Source organism: Vipera berus (genome assembly GCF_964194415.1).
Source record: "Vipera berus genome assembly, chromosome: 7".
In the NCBI taxonomy this organism is placed as follows: domain Eukaryota; kingdom Metazoa; phylum Chordata; class Lepidosauria; order Squamata; family Viperidae; genus Vipera; species Vipera berus.
Window position 1 is genome coordinate 71,201,233 of NC_138209.1, and position 23,039 is coordinate 71,224,271.

General features: G+C 41.3%; 1 protein-coding gene across 1 annotated transcript in view; it reads left to right on the forward strand.

The window, feature by feature from the left end:
• Positions 1-23,039, forward strand: part of TEC (tec protein tyrosine kinase) — a gene marked incomplete at its 5' end in the record, with an annotated part of 50,882 nt that overhangs the window by 4,739 nt on the left and 23,104 nt on the right. Inside the window, 7 exons of the mRNA XM_081332548.1 lie at positions 7,198-7,302; positions 9,800-9,881; positions 10,789-10,917; positions 11,929-11,969; positions 15,244-15,428; positions 16,555-16,620; positions 17,553-17,607. Coding sequence (XP_081188674.1) covers positions 7,198-7,302; positions 9,800-9,881; positions 10,789-10,917; positions 11,929-11,969; positions 15,244-15,428; positions 16,555-16,620; positions 17,553-17,607 — 663 coding nt within the window. The remainder of the gene's footprint in view (positions 1-7,197; positions 7,303-9,799; positions 9,882-10,788; positions 10,918-11,928; positions 11,970-15,243; positions 15,429-16,554; positions 16,621-17,552; positions 17,608-23,039) is intronic.

The following is a 23,039-nucleotide window of genomic DNA, read 5'->3' on the forward strand; positions in this document are numbered from 1 at the left end:
CGGAGTTGGGGGGAGGCAGGTGATCTGGACACACTGCATGGCCGCCATCCAGGGCCTGTGATCCAGGGCAGGCAGGCAGCCACATGGCACGTCAGGATCGCCTGCTTCCTCACTGTCTCTCTGGCTGTGCGCTCAGACTTACCTGCGCTGCGTCAAGGGGCCGGCGAGCTGCAGCTGCTTCTGTATAACATTAGCACCCGTGTGCTCGGTGCCTCTTGTGCACGCATCAGTGGGGCGGGGCGCCTGGCTGGGCTGATCACGCTGATACCGTGTTCCCCCCCAAATAAGCCCTAATGTGTCTTGGTGCCAAAATAATATAAGACTGGGTCTTTATTTTCTGAGAAACACAGTAGTTATAGATGCTTATGAAAAAAAATCATCGGTTGATGATATTTCTTTTTTTTTTTGTTTTATAATATTTTATTGATTTTCTGTTAAATTTCATTAGTGCTTAATGAGCAGCGTGTTGTCTGGGTTGATTTGTTTTGCTTAATAATGCAAGTTAGGTTCTTACTGTCTATCCCGTTTTTCCAGCCATTGATAAAATGTTTGAAAAATGTTCTGTATCTTCTTTTGCTTTGATCCTCAACGCAAGTCTGTCCATTTCAGCACAGGCCGGTATTTAACGTTATATGTATCAACAGCAGCGAGGATTGTATTTGCGCAGCACCGGTTGGTGATAGTTCTCTCATGTTGCTATGAAGGGTGATAATGAACGAAGCAGAGAAGACTGCTGGGGAAAAAAAATTGTGCCACATTTTAATTGAATGTGATCTGAAAAGGAAAAATGTTAGAAGAAATGAGATAAGAAAATAGAGAAAAAAATATTTGGACACACAAGGATGAATGACAGTGTTGATTTTTTAAAAAATGTTCTGCTTTGATAATGGAAAAAGGCAGAGTAATTCAAAAGGCATCTATTTTTACTTTATTATAAACCAGAAGTTTTCAAACTTTTAAAGGCTACAGAAGTGAAATAAAATTGGCTGTGATCCGGTGGTCTCTCTCCCCCATCCCCCCGGTCTTAATCTCTTACGGAGCTCCATCAATTTTTCATCAAGTCCTAAGATTCAGCAAAACAGTTGGGGGAAAAAAACATGGACTATACCAAGACTTTTGACTGCTTAGAACCTTAGACCTTAGACCAGAACAAATTGTGGACAACCCTTAAAAATATTGTTATAGCAGTAGCACGTAGACTTATATACCGCTTCACAGTGCTTTACAGCCCTCTCTAAGTGGTTTACAGAGTCAGCATTATTGCCCCCAACAATCTGGGTCCTCATTTTACCAACTTCGGAAGATTTGAACTGCCGAGCTGCTGGCAGCCGGCAGTCAGCAGAATTAGTCACCAATACTACATTTTAACCACTACGCATTCTAACCGCTATAACAGGGGTAGGCAACCTCGGCTCTTTTATGAGTCATGGACTTCAACTCCCAGAATTCCTGAGTCAGCTATGCTGACTCAGGAATTCTGGGAGTTGAAGTCCATGAGTCATAAAAGAACCGAGGTTGCCTACCCCTGCACTATAACCACCAGCTACACGTAGAAGGCTATATGAATTGAGCACTGGAAATTTTGTGATCTGGAAACAACATTTAGGATAGAATATTGAATAACTAAAAGTTTTAATGCTTGGGAAAGGACTTCTAGTGTTGCCCCCTCTCACCTTATTAATTAAATTTACATATTGAATACAGCATAGGAACTGCTGAACTAGGAGAAATTGGAAGTAAATACGGTGGGTGAAAATCAGCCTCATTTATAGTGATGACAACCGCTTTGACAGTGGGTAGTGAGGAATGAGAAGTCTTGTTGTAGAATGTTTGAAGGTGAAAGAAGACAGAGCAAAATTTAGTTCGCTGCAGTGGCGTAGCGTGGGTTGTCAGCACCCGGGGCAATTTGCGCCCCCTAACCCGGTGACGTCATGGCACCGCCGAAAAGACGCGCCCCGCAGCGGCGTAGACTTTCCAAGAAGAGTCGCGCGCATGCGGGATGCTTCCGGGTCCCTCTCGAGGGCGGCTGGGCGGGGCTCCGACCTGCAAGAGCCGCTGCATTCAAGCTCGCACGTGAGCCCCGCTAAATAAAGCCACGCATGCGCACGAAGCTAGGCCAGCCGGCCGGCGGGTCCGTCTTCGCTCGGCCAAGCCTGCCGGGGCGCCTGCGGGGCGCTTGCGGTTGGCCTGAGCCTGGGCAGAGAGTTGGGCGCTTCTATTTATTTTATTCAGTTTATGTGGCCGCCCATCTCACCTGCCGGACTCGTTTCGCTTTGCAAGAAAGAGCAGCTCGAGAGCGGAGCCAAGCCGACTCTGTGCAGCCCTTGGGGCTCCCTGAGCAGCTCAGTGGGAGCGCGCCCCCCCAGATGTTGCGCCCTGTTCGGCCGGCCCCCCCTGCACCCCCCACGCTACGCCACTGGTTGGCTGTTGTTGTTGTTGTTTAAAAAACCCCAAGATTATGTCAATAGGCAATGCCAATCCAGTGCAAGTAAGTGGAGAAGAAGCTGAAATTATAATAGACTTTACATTCTTAGGCTCGCACATTCACAAGGATGGTGAATAAAACGGAAGACTCTGAAAGATAGAGTTAGACAGAATTGATGGAAACTTTCAAAGAGGTGGGGGGGAGAGGTTTAAAGAGCAAAAGTTAGTGCATGAATTGGCATAGGCATGGTGGAAGAAAGAGTGACCTCAAAGGATAGAAAGATATGGGGAGGAATAGTGAATAGCATAAATTAGATTTAGCTATATTTCCTCTTGGTCTCTCTGATTTCATGACTTTACTGTCTTTACCGGCTCTGAGTTGCTCATAACATTGTTCGTCTCAAATACACGTACACCTGAGTGCAGTGGCGTAGCGTGGGGGGTGCAGGGGGGGCCGGCCGCACCGGGCGCAACATCTGGGGGGGGCGCGCTCGCACTGAGCTGCTCAGGGAGCCCCAAGGGCTGCACAGAGTTGGCTTGGCTCCGCTCTCGAGCTGCTCTTTCTTGCAAAGCGAAATGAGTCCGGCAGGTGAGATGGGCGGCCACATAAACTGAATAAAATAAATAGAAGCGGCCAACTCTCTGCCCAGGCTCAGGCCAACCGCAAGCGCCCCGCAGGCGCCCTGGCAGGTTTGGCCGAGCGAAGACCGGCCGGCCTAGCTTCGTGCACATGCGTGGCTTTATTTAGCGGGGCTCACGTGCGAGCTTGAATGCAGCGGCTCTTGCAGGTCGGAGCCCCGCCCAGCCGCCCTCGAGAGGGACCCGGAAGCATCCCGCATGCGCGCGACTCTTCTTGGAAAGTCTACGCCGCTGCGGGGTGCGTCTTTTCAGCAGTGCCGTGACGTCACCGCCCGCCCGCCCCTCTATTTCCGCTTCCGGTTGCCTTGCCCCGCCCCGGGTGCTGACAACCCACGCTACGCCACTGCCTGAGTGTATATTGTATGTACGTATGGAGGCAGTTTTCAACTGATGTCCGTTCATTTAATGATGGTTCAACATTACAACAGATGTGATTGGTGAGTTATCCTTGAAGTTATCACCATTGCACCACCTCCATGGTAAACGTGATCATAAAATTAGGTCTGGTCACAGGACATCTCACTTCATGACCTCATTGCTTAGCGACTGAAATCCTGACCCCAGCTATGATTATAAATCGAGAACCACCCATATATGTTTTTCAATATGATGGTTTTGAATTAATGTGGAACTTAGCAAGGAAATCAGTTTCCCAGATCCCATGCAACACTCAGTCGCAGGAGCACATACAGGCAGTCCTCAGCTTGTGACCACAGTCGAGTCCAAAATTTCTGTTGCTAAGTGAAACATTTGTTAACTGAGTTTTGCCCCATTTTATGACTTTGCTTGTCACAGTTGTTCAGTGAATCGGTGCAACTGATAAGTTAGTAACAAGGCTGTTGCATTGCTTGTCAGAAGGTTGCAGAAGGGGATAACGTGACCCCTGGACACTACAAGCGTCGTAAATATGAGTCACTTGCCAAGCATCTGAATTGTAATCGTGTGACCACGGGGATGCGGCAATGGTTGTAAGTGTGAAAAACAGTCATAAGTCACTTTGTTCAGTGATGTAGTTTTGAACAATCATTAAATGAACTGTTGTAAGTCAAGAATTACCTGTATTAGACATTTCGCAGGGTACAATATAGCTCAGCTAAACATACAATAAATCAAATCTGTGCCTGTTTGAACAGAAAGAGCCACGTGTCAAAAACAATTTCTTGTTAATAATTTATGTATTAGTTAGTTAAAATAAGATATTTAAAGTATATTTTTCAGCATTCAAACAGGGAATTTTTTTTTATGTTGAATGTTAAATTTAATGATAATTTGTTAATTGTTCTACTCACATTTTTCATTATTGCTTTTTGGGTTGTTGTTGTTGTTTTTTTGTAGTTTATCCTGTATTTTAGAAGCAACAATTTCTTAAAGTCTGTAGAAACCTTTCAGTGGATATATCTGCAAAGACAAATTGAGATAATAATGTGGAACCTGACATCACTAATCACAGAGTGTTGCTAATTAATATATATATATATATATATATATATATATATATATATATATATATATATATATATATATATATATATATATATATATATATATATATATATATATATATATATATATATATATATATATATATATATATATATATATATATATATATATATATATATATATATATATTTGGATCTTTGGTTATTCAGGTTTTTCCCCACGTAGAACTAAAGGTGTAGGAGCAACGTTTCGACGGAATCCCATCCGTCATCATCAGGCTTGTGGCTTCAGCTTCCTTCTTCTGGGATGCTTCTCCCAGAAGAAGGAAGCTGAAGCCACAAGCCTGATGATGACGGATGGGATTCCGTCGAAACGTTGCTCTTACACCTTTAGTTCTACGCGGGGAAAAACCCGAATAACCAAAGATCCACATACAAACACCCGCGAAAACCTCAGAAAACATACGTTTTTACAAGTGGAGTATTTCATAAGAGATAAATTGAATAGCCCCAAAATGGCTTGTAATTCAAAACTCGGATTGTAAGAATCCGAAACCAATATTATTAAGATGGAAAGTTGTTTCTCTGCTATTCTTTAATAATAAGTCTTGAGAGTTTTGTTGTGTGGAGAATAAAAATGTGTTGTTATCCCTTTAATTTCAGACTCTGCAGACTGTTTTTCATGCATATTTTTAACCTTATCTAGATGAACAACATCCTGGCATTCTTCCTGATGCTGGGCAGTAAAGCATGAACACGCAATACACAGTTTTGTGTGTTTCTATCTGTGATACTATTAAGGCTCTGTTTTCCCTTGTTCATCAGATCATTTTATGGATTGGTTCCCAGTTAAAGAACTGAAAGCAGAATGTAAGACTTTGAGGAATATGTCTATATTCCCTATAAGAATATGTCTTACTCTGAAGGGATGTAAATATGCTTTTTAGTGCTTTTTAAGAGTAACCAGAAATAATACAGAAAGAGAAGGAAGCACTGAGGTTTGGAGATGGCATCAAATATTTCAGAGTAGCTTTACAAAAAGCAGATAATGAAAAGTTCCCGAAGAATCTTCCCCAATGAAGAATGCTTGCCTTTAAAAGGCAGATGTGATTTAGGGTCAGAACTGTAAAAATTGGAGCAAAGAAAATAATTTCATAAGTATGCTGTTGAAGACTGACTAAAGGAAAATCGGGGACATGGTGGATAGCTAAATGAAACTCTTGACCCCAGAGGAACATTCCTGTTGGAGATCACAAGGAAAGGAATGTAAATAAAATTCTCAGAATCTTATGGCTCTTATACAAATCTGTGCTAATCAGAATGGGGTGTACATTTATAGTGAACAAAATTTATTGTGCACCTGGGAACAAGGACAGAAAGAGGCAATAAAGAGGATTTTTCACCTAGGATTAATTACTGTGCATTTGGGAACACTGCGATGGGTAAGCCCTTACACAGTGACTAAGCTTACAATAACATGACTGTTTGATGTTACAAGGCTTTTGAATACAGTGGTACCTTAGTACCCAACTGCTTTGAAACTCATCGAATTTGGTACTCAACGCATTTAGATGTGAAAATTCTGTCTTGGTACTCATTGTGTATTTGGTACCCACGCGCAAGCTAGAGCTTGTTGGTGTCAGCTGCCTTTTTACTCACTACGTTATTCCTTATGGGAAAAAATTGTTTGGTACTCATCATTTTTTGTACTCTTCGCAATTCCTGGAGCCAATTGACGATGAGTCTATTGACCAGTCTACTTTTAATCACCTTGATAATGATTTAGGCATAGAGAGGGGGATTGGAAGGAAATAGCTAACATTTTTCTCCCTGGAAACTGATGTGGGGAAGAATCCAGAGAAATATTTTGGGGAGTATTAAAAAGGCAGAATGGATTTCCCCAAAGGAATAATGGAGAAGATCTTTAAAAAGGCAGAAACTTCTACACACACACACTCCAGCCAGACAACTCAGCAGAAGCCAGCTTTTAGAAATGCAGATGTAATAATCCATTCAGGAAAGTTGGAGCCTTCCAGCTAGAAACTGAAGAAATTAGGAAGACAAAGACCCTTAAAATCTACGTACCCCACCCAAATTCTAAGGACAGGAAACAATAGGAGTAACCCACCACCATCAGAATACCAAAAGGGCACACAGACTCAGGTCAAAGTACATGACACAGGAAATACAAAGCCTCAAACAGGAACAGGAAACAACCTCAAGAGCCCCAGAAGGTATAAAAACCCACTCCCTGCTATATGTGGTCACTCTCTTTTTCCAGAGCCATCTTTCTGTCTGGCTCTCCTCTTCGATAAACTACAGCCTTCTTTCTAAAGCGGTCTCCATTTTGTTTATTCCCAGCTTGGACTGGACCCTGATGAAGATTTTTCTTTCGACACTAAGCCACTTGAAAATTCTGTTGGATATGAATACAAGTACACCTTCCTTCAAAAAAAAATAGTTGGAAAAAAATGGTGGACATTTTTATACCAGAAAAAGGGATTTTCATTAGTAGTAAAATTTAAATCTCTAAGTCTCTGGGACCATTTTCAAGAAAAGGCCCTGATTTATTTGAACAATTGTGCCCTCTTCTGGCCTGCTGTGTGTAGGATTGCAGTTTGCCATGTGTTCTAACTGCAAATTGTTTGAAATTCCTCATTTTTAAAACGATTCTGTCTTTGTCCTATTGCAGAAAAAGTACAGGAAAGGATCAGTTGACATTTCCAAAATCAAATGTGTTGAAACAGTGAAGAATGATGATATTGTTATACCTTGTCAAAATAAATATCCTTTTCAGGTAAGCTGTGAAATTCGGCTGGTTGTATTTCAATAAATATGGAAATATTTGTCTAGCAGACATATTGCACCTGCCACCCTTAACCTGATACACTCTGAGAGGTTTAGATTACAACTAAATTCTCCGCTGTTAGCCAAGTTAACTACTTTGAAGAGCAAACATTGAATTTCAGTGAATATAACACACGATTTTATTTGGAAAATCTCTAAGGCAGACACTGCTGGTGTGACCTGTGGGCAAGTCTGATTACTTTCTTGTGCTTTTTCCTCTCTCCTATTTCCATGCAATTTCCCCCCCCCCCACACACACCTTTCTTCCTTTTTATTGTTATTGATTGGCATGAACTAAAACTGCATGAACAGTTCTAGATGTTCACTCAAAAGCTTCTGAAATGTGTTAGGACTTCCCTGTTACAACTGTTAACACTCTCTTGCTTTGACACTTAAGTGGTGAGCTCTAAGAAGCAGGGTCTATTTAGGTTAAACTAAAGCTTATTTTGTGGGACGTGGTGGCTCAGTGGGTTAGGACGCTGAGCTTATCGATCAGAAGGTCTGGCAGTTTGGCGGGTCGAATCCCGAGTGCCGCGTAACAGAGTGAGCGCCTGTTACTTGTCCCAGCTTCTGCCAACCTAGCAGTTCGAAAGCACGTAAAAATGCAAGTAGAAAAATAGGGACCACTACGGTGGGAAGGTAACAGCGTTCCATGCGCCTTTGGCGTCTAGTCATGCCGGCCACATGACCACAGAGACGTCCTCGGACAAGCGCTGGCTCTTCGGCTTTGAAACAGAGATGAGCACCGGCCCCTAGAGTTGAAAACGGCTAGCATGCATGTGCGGGGGAACCTTTACCTTTTTAAAAGCTTATTTTAAGTTGAGTTCAGCCATGCAGTTTTCATGATAGCAGAAGTTGTTTTCGTTGCCTTCTTTTGAGATGTTTTTCTATTTCTCGGCCTAGCCTACAACATTGGTAGCCCCATATAATCTTGCATCCAATTCTTAACCAGACTGGATCTTGCATTGCTACCAAACCCAGCTTAAGATTAGGCAGAAGTTGTGATGTGAGGAGGCAAAGTGTATATGTACAAGGGGAAATTGGACAACTTGCCACAGCCAACTTGTTGCGGTCAACTCGCCATGGTCAACTCGCCATGGCCAACTTGCAGCAGAACAACTTGCCACAGCCAACGTGCCATGGGAAAGCTCATGGTGGAACAATTTAACAATTCTATTTAATTATTTAAAACAAATAAAACAAATATTTTAATATTTGTTGATTACATTTCATTCTGCTCCTCCTTTTGCATCCTTTCTTTAATGATTCTATTCCACAATTTCTTTGATATTAGTGTAATCCAACAAAAATTGTTATCCTGTAGCAAGTTGACTGCAGCGAGTTGGCCATGGCAATTTGTCATAGACCCATGTTCAAGTGGGAGTATGCAAATCTGATACAAAAAGTATGACAAGGAGACACTTGTATCTTGGCAAGCATTGGACAAGTCATAGCCATTTTCCTAGGGCTGAGATAGAGTGACTGGCACTCATTCAGCTGGATTTTTCCTAGATTCTGAATACTGAAAGCAGATATTGGTTTTATTTAAAAATTACATAAGGTAACTTCCAAGAAGCAACAAAAAGAAATATACAGAGATAATAATAATGGTTTATTTAGTTACATATTTGTACTTTTGTTGTAAAACCCGACTTTCCGCCCGGCAAACCCTCAAGGAACCTAACAACATTTTAAAATAGCTAAAAAATAGCTTCATTTGTATAAGTCAGGAGTAGCCAACCTTGGCCCTTTTATGACTTATGGACTTCAACTCCCAGAATTCCTGAGCCACTTACGCTGAGGGGAAAGGGAGAGGTTTCCAAGCTGAGCCATGCTGGCTGAGGAATTCTGGGAGATGAAGTCCACGAATCATAGAGATGCCAAGGATGGCCTAGCCCAGGGGTAGGCAAGCTTGGCTCTTTTATGACTCGTGGACTTCAACTCCCAGAATTCCTGAGCCAGCCACGCTGAGGGGAAAAGGAGAGGTTTCCAAGCTGAGCCATGCTGGCTCAGGAATTCTGGGAGCTGAAGTCCACAAGTCATGAAGGGGCCAAAGTTTCCCCCATGCTGGCTCAGGAATTCTAGGAGTTGAAGTCCACGAGTCATAAAAGAGCCAAGGTTGCCTACCCTGGCCTAGGCCTAGGCTGCTTTATGACTCATGGACTTCAAGTCCCAGAATTCCTGAGCCATCATGGCTCAGCTTGGAAACCTCTCCCTGTCCCCTTAGCATGGCTGGCTCAGGAATTCTGGGAGTTGAAGTCCACAAATCATAAAAGAGCCAAGATTGCCTACCCTTGGTATAAGCCTTCATTCGGTCCATTGCTTATATCATGTATTACTTTAGCAATTATTGAGGAATTCTAATAAATTGAGGAACAATTAGTTATAATAGCTGAAGAGGAAAAAGGTTTGTGGTAGTAATATTTGTTTTTTTTTCTTTCTTGCAGGTTGTATACGATAATAGCACACTTTATATTTTTGCTCCCACTGCCTATAGCAGGGATCAGTGGGTAACAAATTTAAAAGAAGGTAATTGCATTTCTTGAAAACATACATCTCTAAGTGAAAAGCGTGAAGGAAATTTAACCATAACAAAATTTTCCCCTACATTTGCCTATTTATTTATTTATTTATTATTTCCATCTTTTTTTTAGTTAGGAAACAATTCCTTGCCATCTTTACTCTTCATGTTTGTCTATTGTTTTCTTTTTTAATTTTTAATGTTTTTATTTGGGACTGCCCAAAGCTGTTGGTTGTCAGGCAGCTTATAAATAAAATAAACAGCATCTACCTACTCCAGATCCTTGGGAATGACTCAATAGGTGGACAAATGTACTGACATTTCTTTTGAATCATTTAACCCTGACTGCTCTTTAGAGGCCAGATCCTGAAGTTGAAACTCAAATACTTTGGCCACCTAATGAGAAGGAAGGACTCACTGGAGAAGAGCCTCATGCTGGGAAAGGTTGAGGGCAAGAGAAGAAGGGGATGACAGAGAATGAGGTGGCTGGATGGAGTCACTGAAGCAGGAGGCGTGAGCCTAAATGGACTCCTTAAGATGGTAGAGGACAGGAAGGCCTGGAGGAACGTTGCCCATGGGGTCGTGATGGGTTGGACACGACTTCGCAACTAACAACAACAAAAGTTGCAAAATGTTTAAGTGTGAAGTTGAAATCTATCCATCTGTATCTAAATGAAATTATTAATTAGTGAACAACATCTCTGTTGACTCTTTAAATTTCTTGGTTCTTAATGTTAAGATGTACATAATCTCAATTTATTGTTGTTATTGATAATGTTTGGATTGTTGCAAGTTGAGCTATTGTGTAAGCTTCTTTGGGTTCAAATATTTGCCGCATTACAACATCCAACATAAATGAGCTATAAGAATTTAAAACGTTGGCTGTTTTTAACTTTTCGGTGTTGTTTTTTTTAGAAATAAAGAGTAATAATAATATAATGGTTAAGTATCATCCTAAATTCTGGACAGATGGAATCTATCAATGTTGCCGGCAAACCGAAAAGCTAGCACCTGGCTGTGAAAAGTATAATCTCTTTGAAAATGGTAAGTGCCACCAGATGGTTTGTCTATATTTTCATAAATGCAGCTTTTTTATCTTTACAAATGAGTACGGTTGCTATTGTGTGAATCATCAAATAGTTTAATTAGTGCACTGCACACTGCTGTGGGCCCATTAACTTCACTTTAACCATTGACTTGCAATTTATGAGAAAATTATATATTTGCTAATTGGAACATGTCACATTATCTTATCCTTCAGAAAAAAAATTCTTGAAAGCTTAGAACTGTTTTAAAAATAAGATCTGATGAATTTGGAATATGCAGCAGCCCTAACAAGCAGGCATATACATAGAATGAAGGCTATTGCTAAGCTTGTAAGCCGCCCTGAGTCTTCGGAGAAGGGCGGGATATAAATGGAATTAAAATAAATAAAAAAATAAAGTTATTGGATCCTTTTTGTTTGTTTTCTTGTATGATTTTTCCCCCTTTTATTTTTTATATGGTAAAGTGTTCATTTTTATTTTATTTTACGCTGTTTTATGTTTGTTTAAAAATGGATTGATGTCTGGAAAAAAATTGCTCACCCAGGGTTAGGGTTAGTTGTGTCAGAATTCCTTCCTTCCTTCCTTCCTTCCTTCCTTCCTCCCTCCCTCCCTCCCTCCCTCCCTCCCTCCCATTCTTGTATATATTTTTCATTTTTTCTTTCTTCATCTTTATGGATATATTTACTCTTCAGTATCACAACAGATTGATGGTTGAATTAATATTGATATTAAACAATAACAGCAGAATAAGCAAGCAATTCATATGGCATCACATTACTCTGGGGAATTCATTTCATTATTTTCTGTCTTGAAATACATTTCAGGAAATTAATTTTAGGATAATGGTAAATCCTATAATATAGCCATTATTTTGACATTAACAGAAACACAGTTACTAGAAAAAATTGAAAACAGCTGTACAGTAAAAGGCATTTTCTAATATTCAATAATCTTGTAATGGATATTTGTCAATTTATACAGTTTTATTTTCTCTTGACTTTTTTTTAAGGAATTAAAGCTCTGCCTTCCTCAATGACAGATAAACATAAGGTAAGAAAACAAGAAAACAAATTGCATTTAGTTTGGGATTACAGTAATCAGGACAGAATTCTGCTAAAGTTATAGACTAAATAATTAAATGGATAGTTGTTTAAAAAATAAAGCTTAATATATTCTTCTGCAAAAAGGAACTTTTAAACATTATGGTAGAGACATTTTTTCCCACCAATTTCATACGTTTCTAAATTAAATTAGTAAACATTATCTTCAAAATCTTTAGGAAGCTACATAAGTCATACTTAAGCCAAAAGATTGGAATGTATGCATCCTGAATAGGCTAGTGGTCTCCTCCAATCACAGTGCACGATGGGGGGAGGCTGAGATAGGAGGCATTTTTTTTCATTTCTTGTCTCCATATTTGGGTATAGGCTGCTTATGGACCTCAGATATGTCCCCTGCACATTTTATTTATTTATTTTATTTTATATTTTATTTTATTTTATTTTATTTTATTTTATTATTTTATTTTATTTTATTTTATTTTATTTTATTTTATTTTATTTTATTTTATTTTATTTTATTATTTTATTATTTTATTATTTTATTATTTTATTATTTTATTATTTTATTATTTTATTATTTTATTTTATTATTTTATTATTTTATTTTAGCCCATCCTATTCAAAGTGCCTCTGGCTGGTATGGAACAAATCTAAAACAGTGGATAAATACATAAAATCACTTACCGTAATTATTATAAAAACATTTTAAACCTATAAAAACAGAACAAAACAAAGAAATTACAGACAAAAGGGTGTTAATCACCATTCATCTTCCATAAACTGCTAAAAACTGAATTGTTTTCAGAGATGATGGAGATTGAGATGTTACTTGATTGATAAAGATTTTTATTTCTTGTTTTGATTGACTGCTTTTAGGCAATTACTGTGGATATTTTATTGCACGGTCTTGTGAACTGCAGAAAGTCTTATTAAATATGGCAGGTAGAAATTGGATGGATGGATATATATACAGATCAACAGATAAATAGATATGAATTAGAGGCTCATATTTAACTTTTTTCTTCATAAACCTGGGAATTTTACGGAACAGCTACTTGTTTCAGCCAATTTATGTGTGCCCAAGAACAAAAATGACGCTAGCAGACTTGTTTCATTGATATGTTCATTTTCTTGGCATCCAGCCGCCATTTTTTTAAAACCTGAATTAAATACACAGTCCTCTAAGAGTACGCTATGAGGTTTATTTGCTGCACCAAACTACTTAATTTGGAGTCACCTCAGCAGGGAAAATATTAAAAGTTTTTTACTCTACTCATTAGTGTCTCCCTGTAGTTTCTACTCCCTAATGAGTCCTTAGCCGTTCTCCACCATTCTCCTCCAGGCTGCCTGACTGGGAATTAAGCTTCACAGAGTAAATTTGCATGTGTGTGTAGATTCCCACATTTCACCTTCTCGCACGCCTTTTCTCATTCATTCATGTTAGCTCCAGAAAAACAAGTTTAGGAACTAGCAGTAACATGTAGTTACACCCTAATAATTTAGCACCCTGAGATGGAGAAACCTCTAACTAGTCACCATTACTCACAGGCATATGATATATGCCAGTAAGTTTCATGCAGGGATAGACTATACCAGTGATGGCGAACCTTGTAGAGACAGAGTGCCCAAACTGCAACCCAAAACCCACTTATGTATTGTCGGGTGCTGGGTGAGTGTGGCCCATTGGGTGGGCGTGGCTGCGGTGGTAACGGCAGACTGGGCGGGACTAAAAAGTTCAATCAATCAATTCCAACTTTGCGAGATCTTTTTTTTCCCCGTGAGAAGTTGAAATTGATTGAACCTTTTTTTGCACACAGCAGCGGAGGTCTAAAGCAAAAAGGTTTTATAAAACCCAGCTGAAGGCCTAGGACTGGGGCGACAGCATGTGTGCCCACAGAAAGCGCTCTGCATGCCACCTGTGGCACGCGTGCCATAGGTTCACCACCACGGGACTATACTAAATGCAAGATTAATAATCAATTTCTTCAACCCATAAAATGCAATATTGGTATGGTCTCATTGTCTCTAATGAGGATATCAGTCTGCCCTCCCCATTCCCCCCAAAATGGATGAAATTTGTACTCCGTTCTTATAGGATAAAGACTACCAAACTGCTCTCAAAGAAATTTAGGGTTTTTTCTTTTTGCCATGTGACTTTTAAATTGCTGATGCAAATAACATCTGTGCATATGTATATAATAGCAATAGCACTTAGACTTGTATACCACTTCACAGTGTTTTAAAGCCTTCTCTAAGCGGTTTACAGGGTCAGCCTATGGCCCCCAAGAATCTGGGTCCTCATTTTACCAACCTCGGAAGGATGGAAGACTGAGTTAATCTTGAGCCGGTTAGGATCGAACTGCTGGCAGTTGGCAGTCAGCAGAATTAGCCTGGAATACTGCCTTCTAACCACTGTGCCACCATGGCTGTCTGTCTGTCTGTCTGTCTGTCTGTCTGTCTGTCTGTCTATCTATCTATCTATCTATCTATCTATCTATCTATCTATCTATCTATCTATCTATCTATCATCTATCTATCTATCTATCTATCTATCTATCTATCTATCTATCTATCTATCTATCTATCATGTTATATATCTCTATATAATAGATAAATAACACATCTGACTGAAGTTTTCAGGCCTGCCTTTCCGAGAATACTAAATTCCAGGCAATATATTTGGATTATATTTGTCCCAGGGATTCTTTAGAGAAGACGAGATTTAATTGTTTTTCATATGTGTTTGGGGCATGTTGGCATCATGGAAGGATTAATAAATAAATAACCTTCTTAAGTGTTGGAGAGATAATAATAATCAAAGTTAGTTTGCTTTTTTTGCTTTGTTTTCTGTTCGTGTAACACCTGTATATGTTCCAGAACCTTGTATTTGGTGGTAAAATGGAGGATTCTGGATCCAGGATTAATTTGCAGCCTTCGTTTTTATACTGTATTACCTTCTAGCAGTTTCCTTCATCATAAACACAAGCTCATTTTTAATTTTTTGTTTAAATATATCTGTGTCCAGATTGCTAAAGTTTGCTCATGGTTCATTCAACAAACAGATAGAATGACAAATTTACATGTACTTGTATATGTTGCTTGCATGCATTTTAATTGCCCTCCTAGAGTATAATTTTGTGTAAAGTATTTTATTCTGCTTCACTGAGAGTAATCAGCTGGAAAATAGAAGCATCCCAAATAATTATCTTAGTAATTAGAATGATTAGAATATTTCAGTCAGTGACAGATAATAACTTTTTAAGTTTCAGAGAAGGCCCCCACCTCCCATTCCTGCAGAAGAGGATGAGGAAGAAGAGGAAGAAGTGGCAATAGCCATGTATGATTTTGAGCCCACGGAACCTCATGATATGAGATTAGAAAGGGGTCAAGAATATATCATAATTGAAAAAAATGACATCCATTGGTGGAAAGCAAAAGATAAATATGGGTAAGGAATGCAATTATCTAGTTTAATTTTAGGTATAGGCAGAAATAGTTTACATAGCACCTACAATATGCCTAAACTTACTACATTGGGCACAATCATTTAACTTTAAATCTTGTATCCTGTATTCTTATTTTTATTGCCCTGTACACCGCCCTGAGTCCTTCGGGAGAAGGGCGGTATATAAATCAAATAAATAAATAAATAAATAAATAAATAAATAAATAAATAAATAAATAAATAAATAAACCAGGGGTAGGCCACCTTGGCTCTTTTATGACTCGTGGACTTCAACTCCCAGAATTCCTGAGCCAGCCATGCTGAGGGGAAAGGGAGAGGTTTCCAAGCTGAGCCATGCTGGCTCAGGAATTCTGGGAGTTGAAGTTCACGAGTCATAAAAGAGCCAAGGTTGCCTAACCCTGGGCTATATGGTCAGCAAGTACTGGCTCACTCATAGTAATATTGAAATCATGTTTCTTTTAATCAAAGAAATGAATCACCAACACGGTTATAATAATTGCCTGGACATTAATTTAAAATATACAGCTTCTCCTAGCAGGATGATTATGAGAGATCGTCAACCCGTTCAACTTTTACGATAAGGCAATTAAATCAGTGGTGTGATTCAAATATGTGAACAACCAGTTCTCTGTGTGGATGCCGCTTCTGGAAATCCATTTTGGGCCTGGGCAACGAAAAATTAGCTACCGGTTCTGCCATATAGCCCAGGGCTAGGCAACCTTGGCTCTTTTATGACTCGTGGACTTCAACTCCCAGAATTCCTGAGTCAGAATGAGAGAGAGAGAGAGAGTGAGAGTCTTTTGTTATCTGACTTTTGCTCCATTTTACGACCTTTCTCTCCACCGTGGTTAAGTGCATCACTCAGTTGTTAAATTAGTAACATGGTTGTTAAGTGAATCTGGCTTCCCCATTGACTTCGCTTGTCAGAAGGCCGCAAAAGGGGATCACATGACTCTGCAACTGTCATAAATTTGAGTCAGTCGCCAAGCGTCTGAATTTTGATCATGTTTTCCCCTCATGTGACCATGGGGAAGCTGCAATGGTCGTAAGTGTGAACTTCTAACAGTCACTCAATGACTACCTGTATTATTCCTTTTTATCATTCTAGAAACCAAGGGTATATTCCAAGCAATTACGTAACAGGAAAGAAATCCAACAGTCTGGAGCAGTATGAGTAAGTCATTTTTTATATAGCAAATGTGATTTTATGTATTTTGACCATTTCATGGGAAATAGCTTTGAGACTCTGCATCTCCAAAAAGATGCTTAAAGACTCATTCATGGGTCTCCATATTATGCTTCAGCAGACAGTAGAACACGTTCATTCTTAACATAGCAGCCAGGGTGTCTCAAGGAATTGGTCATAGCCAAGTATAAGCTGTCCCATTCAGATTCAGCAGTCAGTTGCCTTTTGAACTGCCTTATTAAAATGAATTTTATTCCATTTCATGTACTCTTACAGTTTGGCTTTATCACAAATGGTTTTATTGACTGTTTTTATTAAACGCTGAAGCAAATTGAAGCAAAAGAGAGAGGACATGATGGAGGTGTACACATATACATACACATACACAGAGAGAGAGAGACACGGTGTAGATAAATTGGACATGGAGAAGCTGTTTTCCCCTTCCCCCAAAATAATAGGACCAGAGGTCAAATTGAATCCTAGAAAGATCACGAGAAAGAAAAGGATTTTTAAAAAATGAAAATGCGTAACTTGGAATTTGTTTCCATGAGACATGATTCTGGCTACCACTTGGGCTGGCTTCAAAAAAGAGTTGGACCAGCTCATGGAAATCATGGGGATATATTTTGGAACATAAGTGTCGGACCCACACAATGTTCCAGCTTGAATGCAAAAAAAAAAGTGCTTTAAAGTATGCAGAAAATGAATGTTGCACCTGCCCAGAACTCTTTAAAGCAGCTACATTTTTCCTGAGACTGTGTTTATCTTCTGCAGCTGCCTCAAGGGAAGAAATGCATTTGGAGGTGCAGACAGGTGCTTTGAAAAATGTATTTTGCCCTAAAGCCCTAATAAAGAGGCACATGCCTGCAATGGTAGCTTTTATATATAATATGCTAAACTTTTACTGGTTTCCTCTTTAGATGGTACTGCAGAAATCTGAACAGAAGTCAGGCCGAGCAACTTCTCAGAAATGAGGTGGGCTTACCATTATTTTGATAACACAAAAAGAAAAAAAAAGAATGACACATAGATGTTATACTATAGGCCACCCAAGCAAATAGAGGAAATAGATGATCTTTTTTTATTTTATTTTTATTGAAAAGTTTTATAAAAGTTACAAAAAATCCCCAAAACCAACCCACCCCAAATCCCCCCCCTCTCCCACCCCCACTTCCCAGAGCTGAGTACAGGGTTACAAATATAATAATCATAAGTTAACTAACATTAACCAACTATATAAATAACCAAGTTCATAATGCGCTTTAACTCCCCTTTAACACAAATACAAGCAAAATAAAAGTATACATAATAATAATAAAAGGTATTATTACTATTTTTAGTATTAGTATGGTTTAATAATTTGGATATTGTCTTTTTAATAATTTGGATTTTAATAGATGATCTTTTTGCTAATCAGTTAAGTAAGGTACGTAAGGAAGCACACCACAATAGAAATGGGGGACTTTAACTACCCTGACATCAATTGGGAGACACACTCAGCACCTAGTGGAAGATCAAATGGATTTCTGACAAACTTTAGCTGACAATTTTGTCTCCCAAAAAGGAAAAGAAAGAAACTAGAGGGTCAACCATACTGGACTTAATTCTCACTAACAGAAATGAAATGATAGAAGGCGTTGAAGCTACAGGAACCTTTGGATGGGGGGGGGGAGTGACCATGCAATATTGGAAATCAACATTATACAAGCACAAGCAATAGAACAAAGACAAACTATAATAATAATAAGTTGGAAGGGACCTTGGAGATCATCTAGTCCAACCCCCTGCTCAGGCAGGAAACCCTATACCATTTCAGACAAGTGGCTGGCCAGTCTCTTCTTAAAACCTTCCAGTGTTGGAGCATTCACCACTTCTGGAGGCAGGTTGTTCCAATGGTTAATTGTTCTAACTGTTGGGAAATTTCTTCTTAGTTCTAGGTTGCTTCTCTCCTTGATTAGTTTCCATCCGTTGCTTCTTGTCCTGCTTTCAGGTGCTTTGGAGAACAGCTTGACTCCCTCTTCTTTGGGGCAGCCCCTGAGATATTGGAAGACTGCTATCATGTCACCCCTCACCCTTCTCTTCATTAAACTACACATACCCAATTCCAGCAACCGTTCCCTATATGTTTTAGCCTCCAGTCCCCCAATCATCTTTGTTGCTCTTCTCTGTACTCTTTCTAGAGTCTTGGACTTTAGGAGGGCTAATTTCAATAAACATAGAGCTTGGGAAGGATTCCATGGAAGAGAACCCTCAAGGAGAAAACAACCCAAGAAGCTTGGGAAATTTTGAAAAGTGAGATATAAAAGCCCAGTCTAGCACCATCCCAATGGAGAAGAAATCTCTAAAGAAATCTCTAAAGAAGCCAACATGGCTGCACAAAGAACTGTTTTGATAAACTGAAAGACAAAAAGCCTAAGTATAAAAAGGGAAAAGAAGGACAGATAATGAAGGCAGAAAAATCAGCAAATAGCCCAAACTTGCCAAGATGAAGTCAGGAACGCTAAGGCTCAAAATGAAGTGAGGCTCGCGACAAAAGCAAAAAATAACAACAACACAAAGCTTCTTTCAAAATGTAAAAAACCAGAAAAAGGTCAAGGCTCTGTTTTAGGCCCAGTATTCTTCAATATCTTAATCAATGATTCACATGACAGGATAGAAGGGAAACTCATTAAATTTACAGGCGACATCAACTGGCGGGAATAGCCAGCACTCGGCTAAAGATACAGCAGTATCTTGACAGATTGAATACTGGGCCCTATCTAACAAAATGAAATTCAGTGGTGAAAAAAGTAAGGTTCTACACTTAGGCCAGGAAAACTAATTGCACCAGTATAGAATAAGAAGTACCTGCATCAGAAGTAGTATAATGCGCTCGTGACCTCCCGGATAGACTACTGCAATGCTCTCTACATGGGGCTGCCCTTGAAGACCACTCGGAGGCTTCAACTGGTGCAGAATGCAGCCGCGCGAGTTGTGATGGGGGTTTCCCGATACTCCCATGTAACGCCTCTTCTCCGCGAGCTGCATTGGCTTCCGGTTGCCGTCCGGGTGAGATTCAAGGTGTTGGTGATGACCTATAAAGCCCTTAATGGCATGGGTCCGGATTATCTTCGGGAGTACCTGCTGCCAACATCAACATCCCTCATTGCGTCCGCATTTGCCACCCTCATTGCCATCCCTCATTGCCTCATTTGCCACCCTCATTGCGTCCGCAGAGAATCGCCCGGCCGCCCTGTTTAGGGTGACTCGCTCTCTCCTTAATCAGGAGGTGAGGGAGGAACCCTTGCAGGGTCGAGCCGAGGAGTTTAGTCGATTTCTGTCGGACAAAATCGCTCGGATCCGGACCGGTTTGGACTCCGACTGGGCAGAGTCTGTCGAAGAGGATACGGGCGGTCTTGTCGATTTAATCTGGGAAGAGTTCGATCCTGTGACCCCTGAAGAAGTGGACAAGATCATGGGGAAGCTGAGCTCCACCACGTGTTTGTTGGACCCGTGCCCCTCCTGGCTGACTTATGCAGCCCGGGATGGGACACGAGGCTGGCTCCAGGCAGTGATTACTGCTTCTTTGAGTCAGGGTAGTTTTCCCGCCGCCTTGAAGGAGGCGGTGGTGAGACCCCTCCTCAAGAAGCCGGCCTTGGACCCAGCAATTTTAAACAACTATCGTCCGGTCTCCAACCTTCGGTTTTTGGCGAAGGTTGTTGAGAGCGTGGTGGCGCATCAGCTCCCTTTGTTCTTGGAGGAAGCTGACTACCTAGACCCGTACCAATCGGGTTTCAGGCCTGGGTACAGCATGGAGACGGCATTGGTCGCGCTGGTGAATGATCTCTGGCGGGCTCGGGACAGGGGTTGTTCCTCTGTCCTAGTCCTTTTAGACCTCTCAGCGGCTTTTGATACCATCGACCATGGTATCCTGCTGCGACGTCTCAGGGGGTTAGGAGTGGGAGGCACGGTTCTCCAGTGGTTCTCCTCTTACCTCCTGGGACGTTCGCAGTCGGTGTTGGCAGGGGGGCAGAGATCGACCCTGAGACCTCTCATTTGTGGAGTTCCTCAGGGATTGGTTCTCTCGCCTCTCCTGTTCAACATCTATATGAAGCCGCTGGGTGAGATCATTCGTGGTTTTGGAGTTGGGTATCACCAATATGCTGATGATACCCAACTTTTTATTTCCACCCCAAACCACCCCAGCGATGCCCTCGACGTGATGTCCCGTTGCCTGGAGGCGGTCCGGGTCTGGATGGGGAGGAACAGGCTTCGACTCAACCCTGACAAGACTGAGTGGCTGTTCGTGCCGGCATCCCGGGAAATTCCGATTATCCCATCATTGGCCATGGGGGGTGAGCTATTACCCCCCGTAGATAGGGCTCGCAACTTGGGGGTCCTTCTAGATTCACAGCTCTCCTTGGAAGAGCATATTGGAGCTGTGACTAGGGGGGCCTTTGCCCAGGTTCGCCTGGTGCGCCAGTTGCGGCCCTATCTAGACCGGGATGCCTTGCGCACAGTCACTCATGCGCTCGTGACCTCTCGTCTAGACTACTGTAATGCTCTCTACATGGGGCTGCCCTTGAGGTCCACCCGGAGACTCCAGCTGGTGCAGAATGCAGCCGCGCGAGTTGTCTTGGGAGTTTCCCGATACTCCCATGTTACACCTCTGCTCCGCGAGCTGCATTGGCTACCGGTTGCTCTCCGGGTGAGGTTCAAGGTGTTAGTTATGACGTACAAAGCCCTTCATGGCATGGGTCCGGATTACCTACGGCAACACCTGCGACCGGCGTCAACGTCCCTCCGTCCAGTGCGCTCCCACAGAGAGGGCCTCCTCAGGGTGCCGCCGATCAAAGAATGCCGATTGGCGACCCCCAGGGGGAGAGCGTTCTCTGTGGGCGCGCCAGACCTTTGGAACAGCTTACCGGTTGAGCTCCGGACGGCCCCCGACCTTCGCTCCTTCCGGCGCGATCTTAAAACATTCTTTTTCGAACAAGCTGGCCTGGTCTGACGGGGTGGGGTTGGGTTTTTTTAAAATTAGTTTTTAACTTAATATGTATTGATTTTATGGGCATGATGTTTAATTGGTTTTTAATGGTTTTTTAATTTTTGTATCTGATTTTTATTGTGCCCTGTTCACCGCCCTGAGTCCTTCGGGAGAAGGGCGGTATAGAAATCAAATTATTAAATTAAATTAAATTAAATCCCATCGTCCTGTGCGCTCCCACAGGGAGGGCCTCCTCAGGGTGCCGCCAGTCAGGGAGTGCCGGCGGGCGGCCCCCAGGGGGAGGGCATTCTCAGTGGGCGCACCTGCCCTTTGGAATCAGCTGCCTGTGGAACTCCGGATGGCCCCTGACCTTCGCTTGTTTCTCCGGGACCTAAAAACCTGGCTATTCGAGCTTGCCGGCCTGGACTGAGGGTTTGGGTTTTTAGTTTTAAATTTTCGGGGCTATTTAATTTAATTCTATTTTAACTTTGTATATTGTATTGTTTTAATTGCCCTGTAAACCGCCCTGAGTCCTTCGGGAAATGGGCGGTATATAGATCCAAATAATAAATAAATAAATAATAAATAGTAACTGTGAGAAGATCTTGGAGTCCTAGTGGCCAATCACTTAAATATAAGCCAGCAGTGAGCTGCAGCTGCCAAAAAAGCCAAGGCAGTCCTAAGCTGCATGAGCATAGGGGTCAAGATCTTGTGAAGTGTTAATACCACTTTACAGTGCCTTGGTAAGGCCACACTTGGAATACTGCATCCAGTTTTGGTCACCACGATGTAAAAAAGATCTTGAGACTCTAGAAAGAGTACAGAGAAGAGCACCAAAGATGATTAGGGGATTGGAGGCTGAAACATATAAAGAATGATTGCTGGAATTGATTATGTCTAGTTTAGTGTAAGAGAAGGACAAGGGGTAACATGATAGCAGTGTTTCAATATCTCAGGGGCTGCCACAAAGAAAAGGGAGTCAATTTATTCTCCAGAGCACCTGAAGGCAGGACAAGAAGCAACGGATGGAAACTAACCAAAGAGAGAAGCAACCTAGAACTAAGGAGAAATTTCCTGACAGTTAGAACAATGGTATAGGGCAGGGGTGTCTTGGAATAATGTCTTGGAATACTGCAGGGGTCTTCAAACCTGGCCCTTTAATGACTTGTGAACCTCAATTCCCAGAATTCCTCAGCCAGCATGCCTGGCTGAAGAATTCTGGGAGTTGAAGTCCACAAGTCATAAAAGGCCCAAGTTTGAAGACCCCTGGAATACTGCATCCAGCTTTGGCCACCATGATATAAAAAAGATGTTGAGCTCTAGAAGAAGTGCAGAGAAGAGCAATAAAGATGATTAGGGGTCTGGAGCTAAAACATACGAAAAATGGTTGCAGAAATTGGGTATGTCTAGTCTAGTGAAAAGGAAGGATTAGGGGTGACAA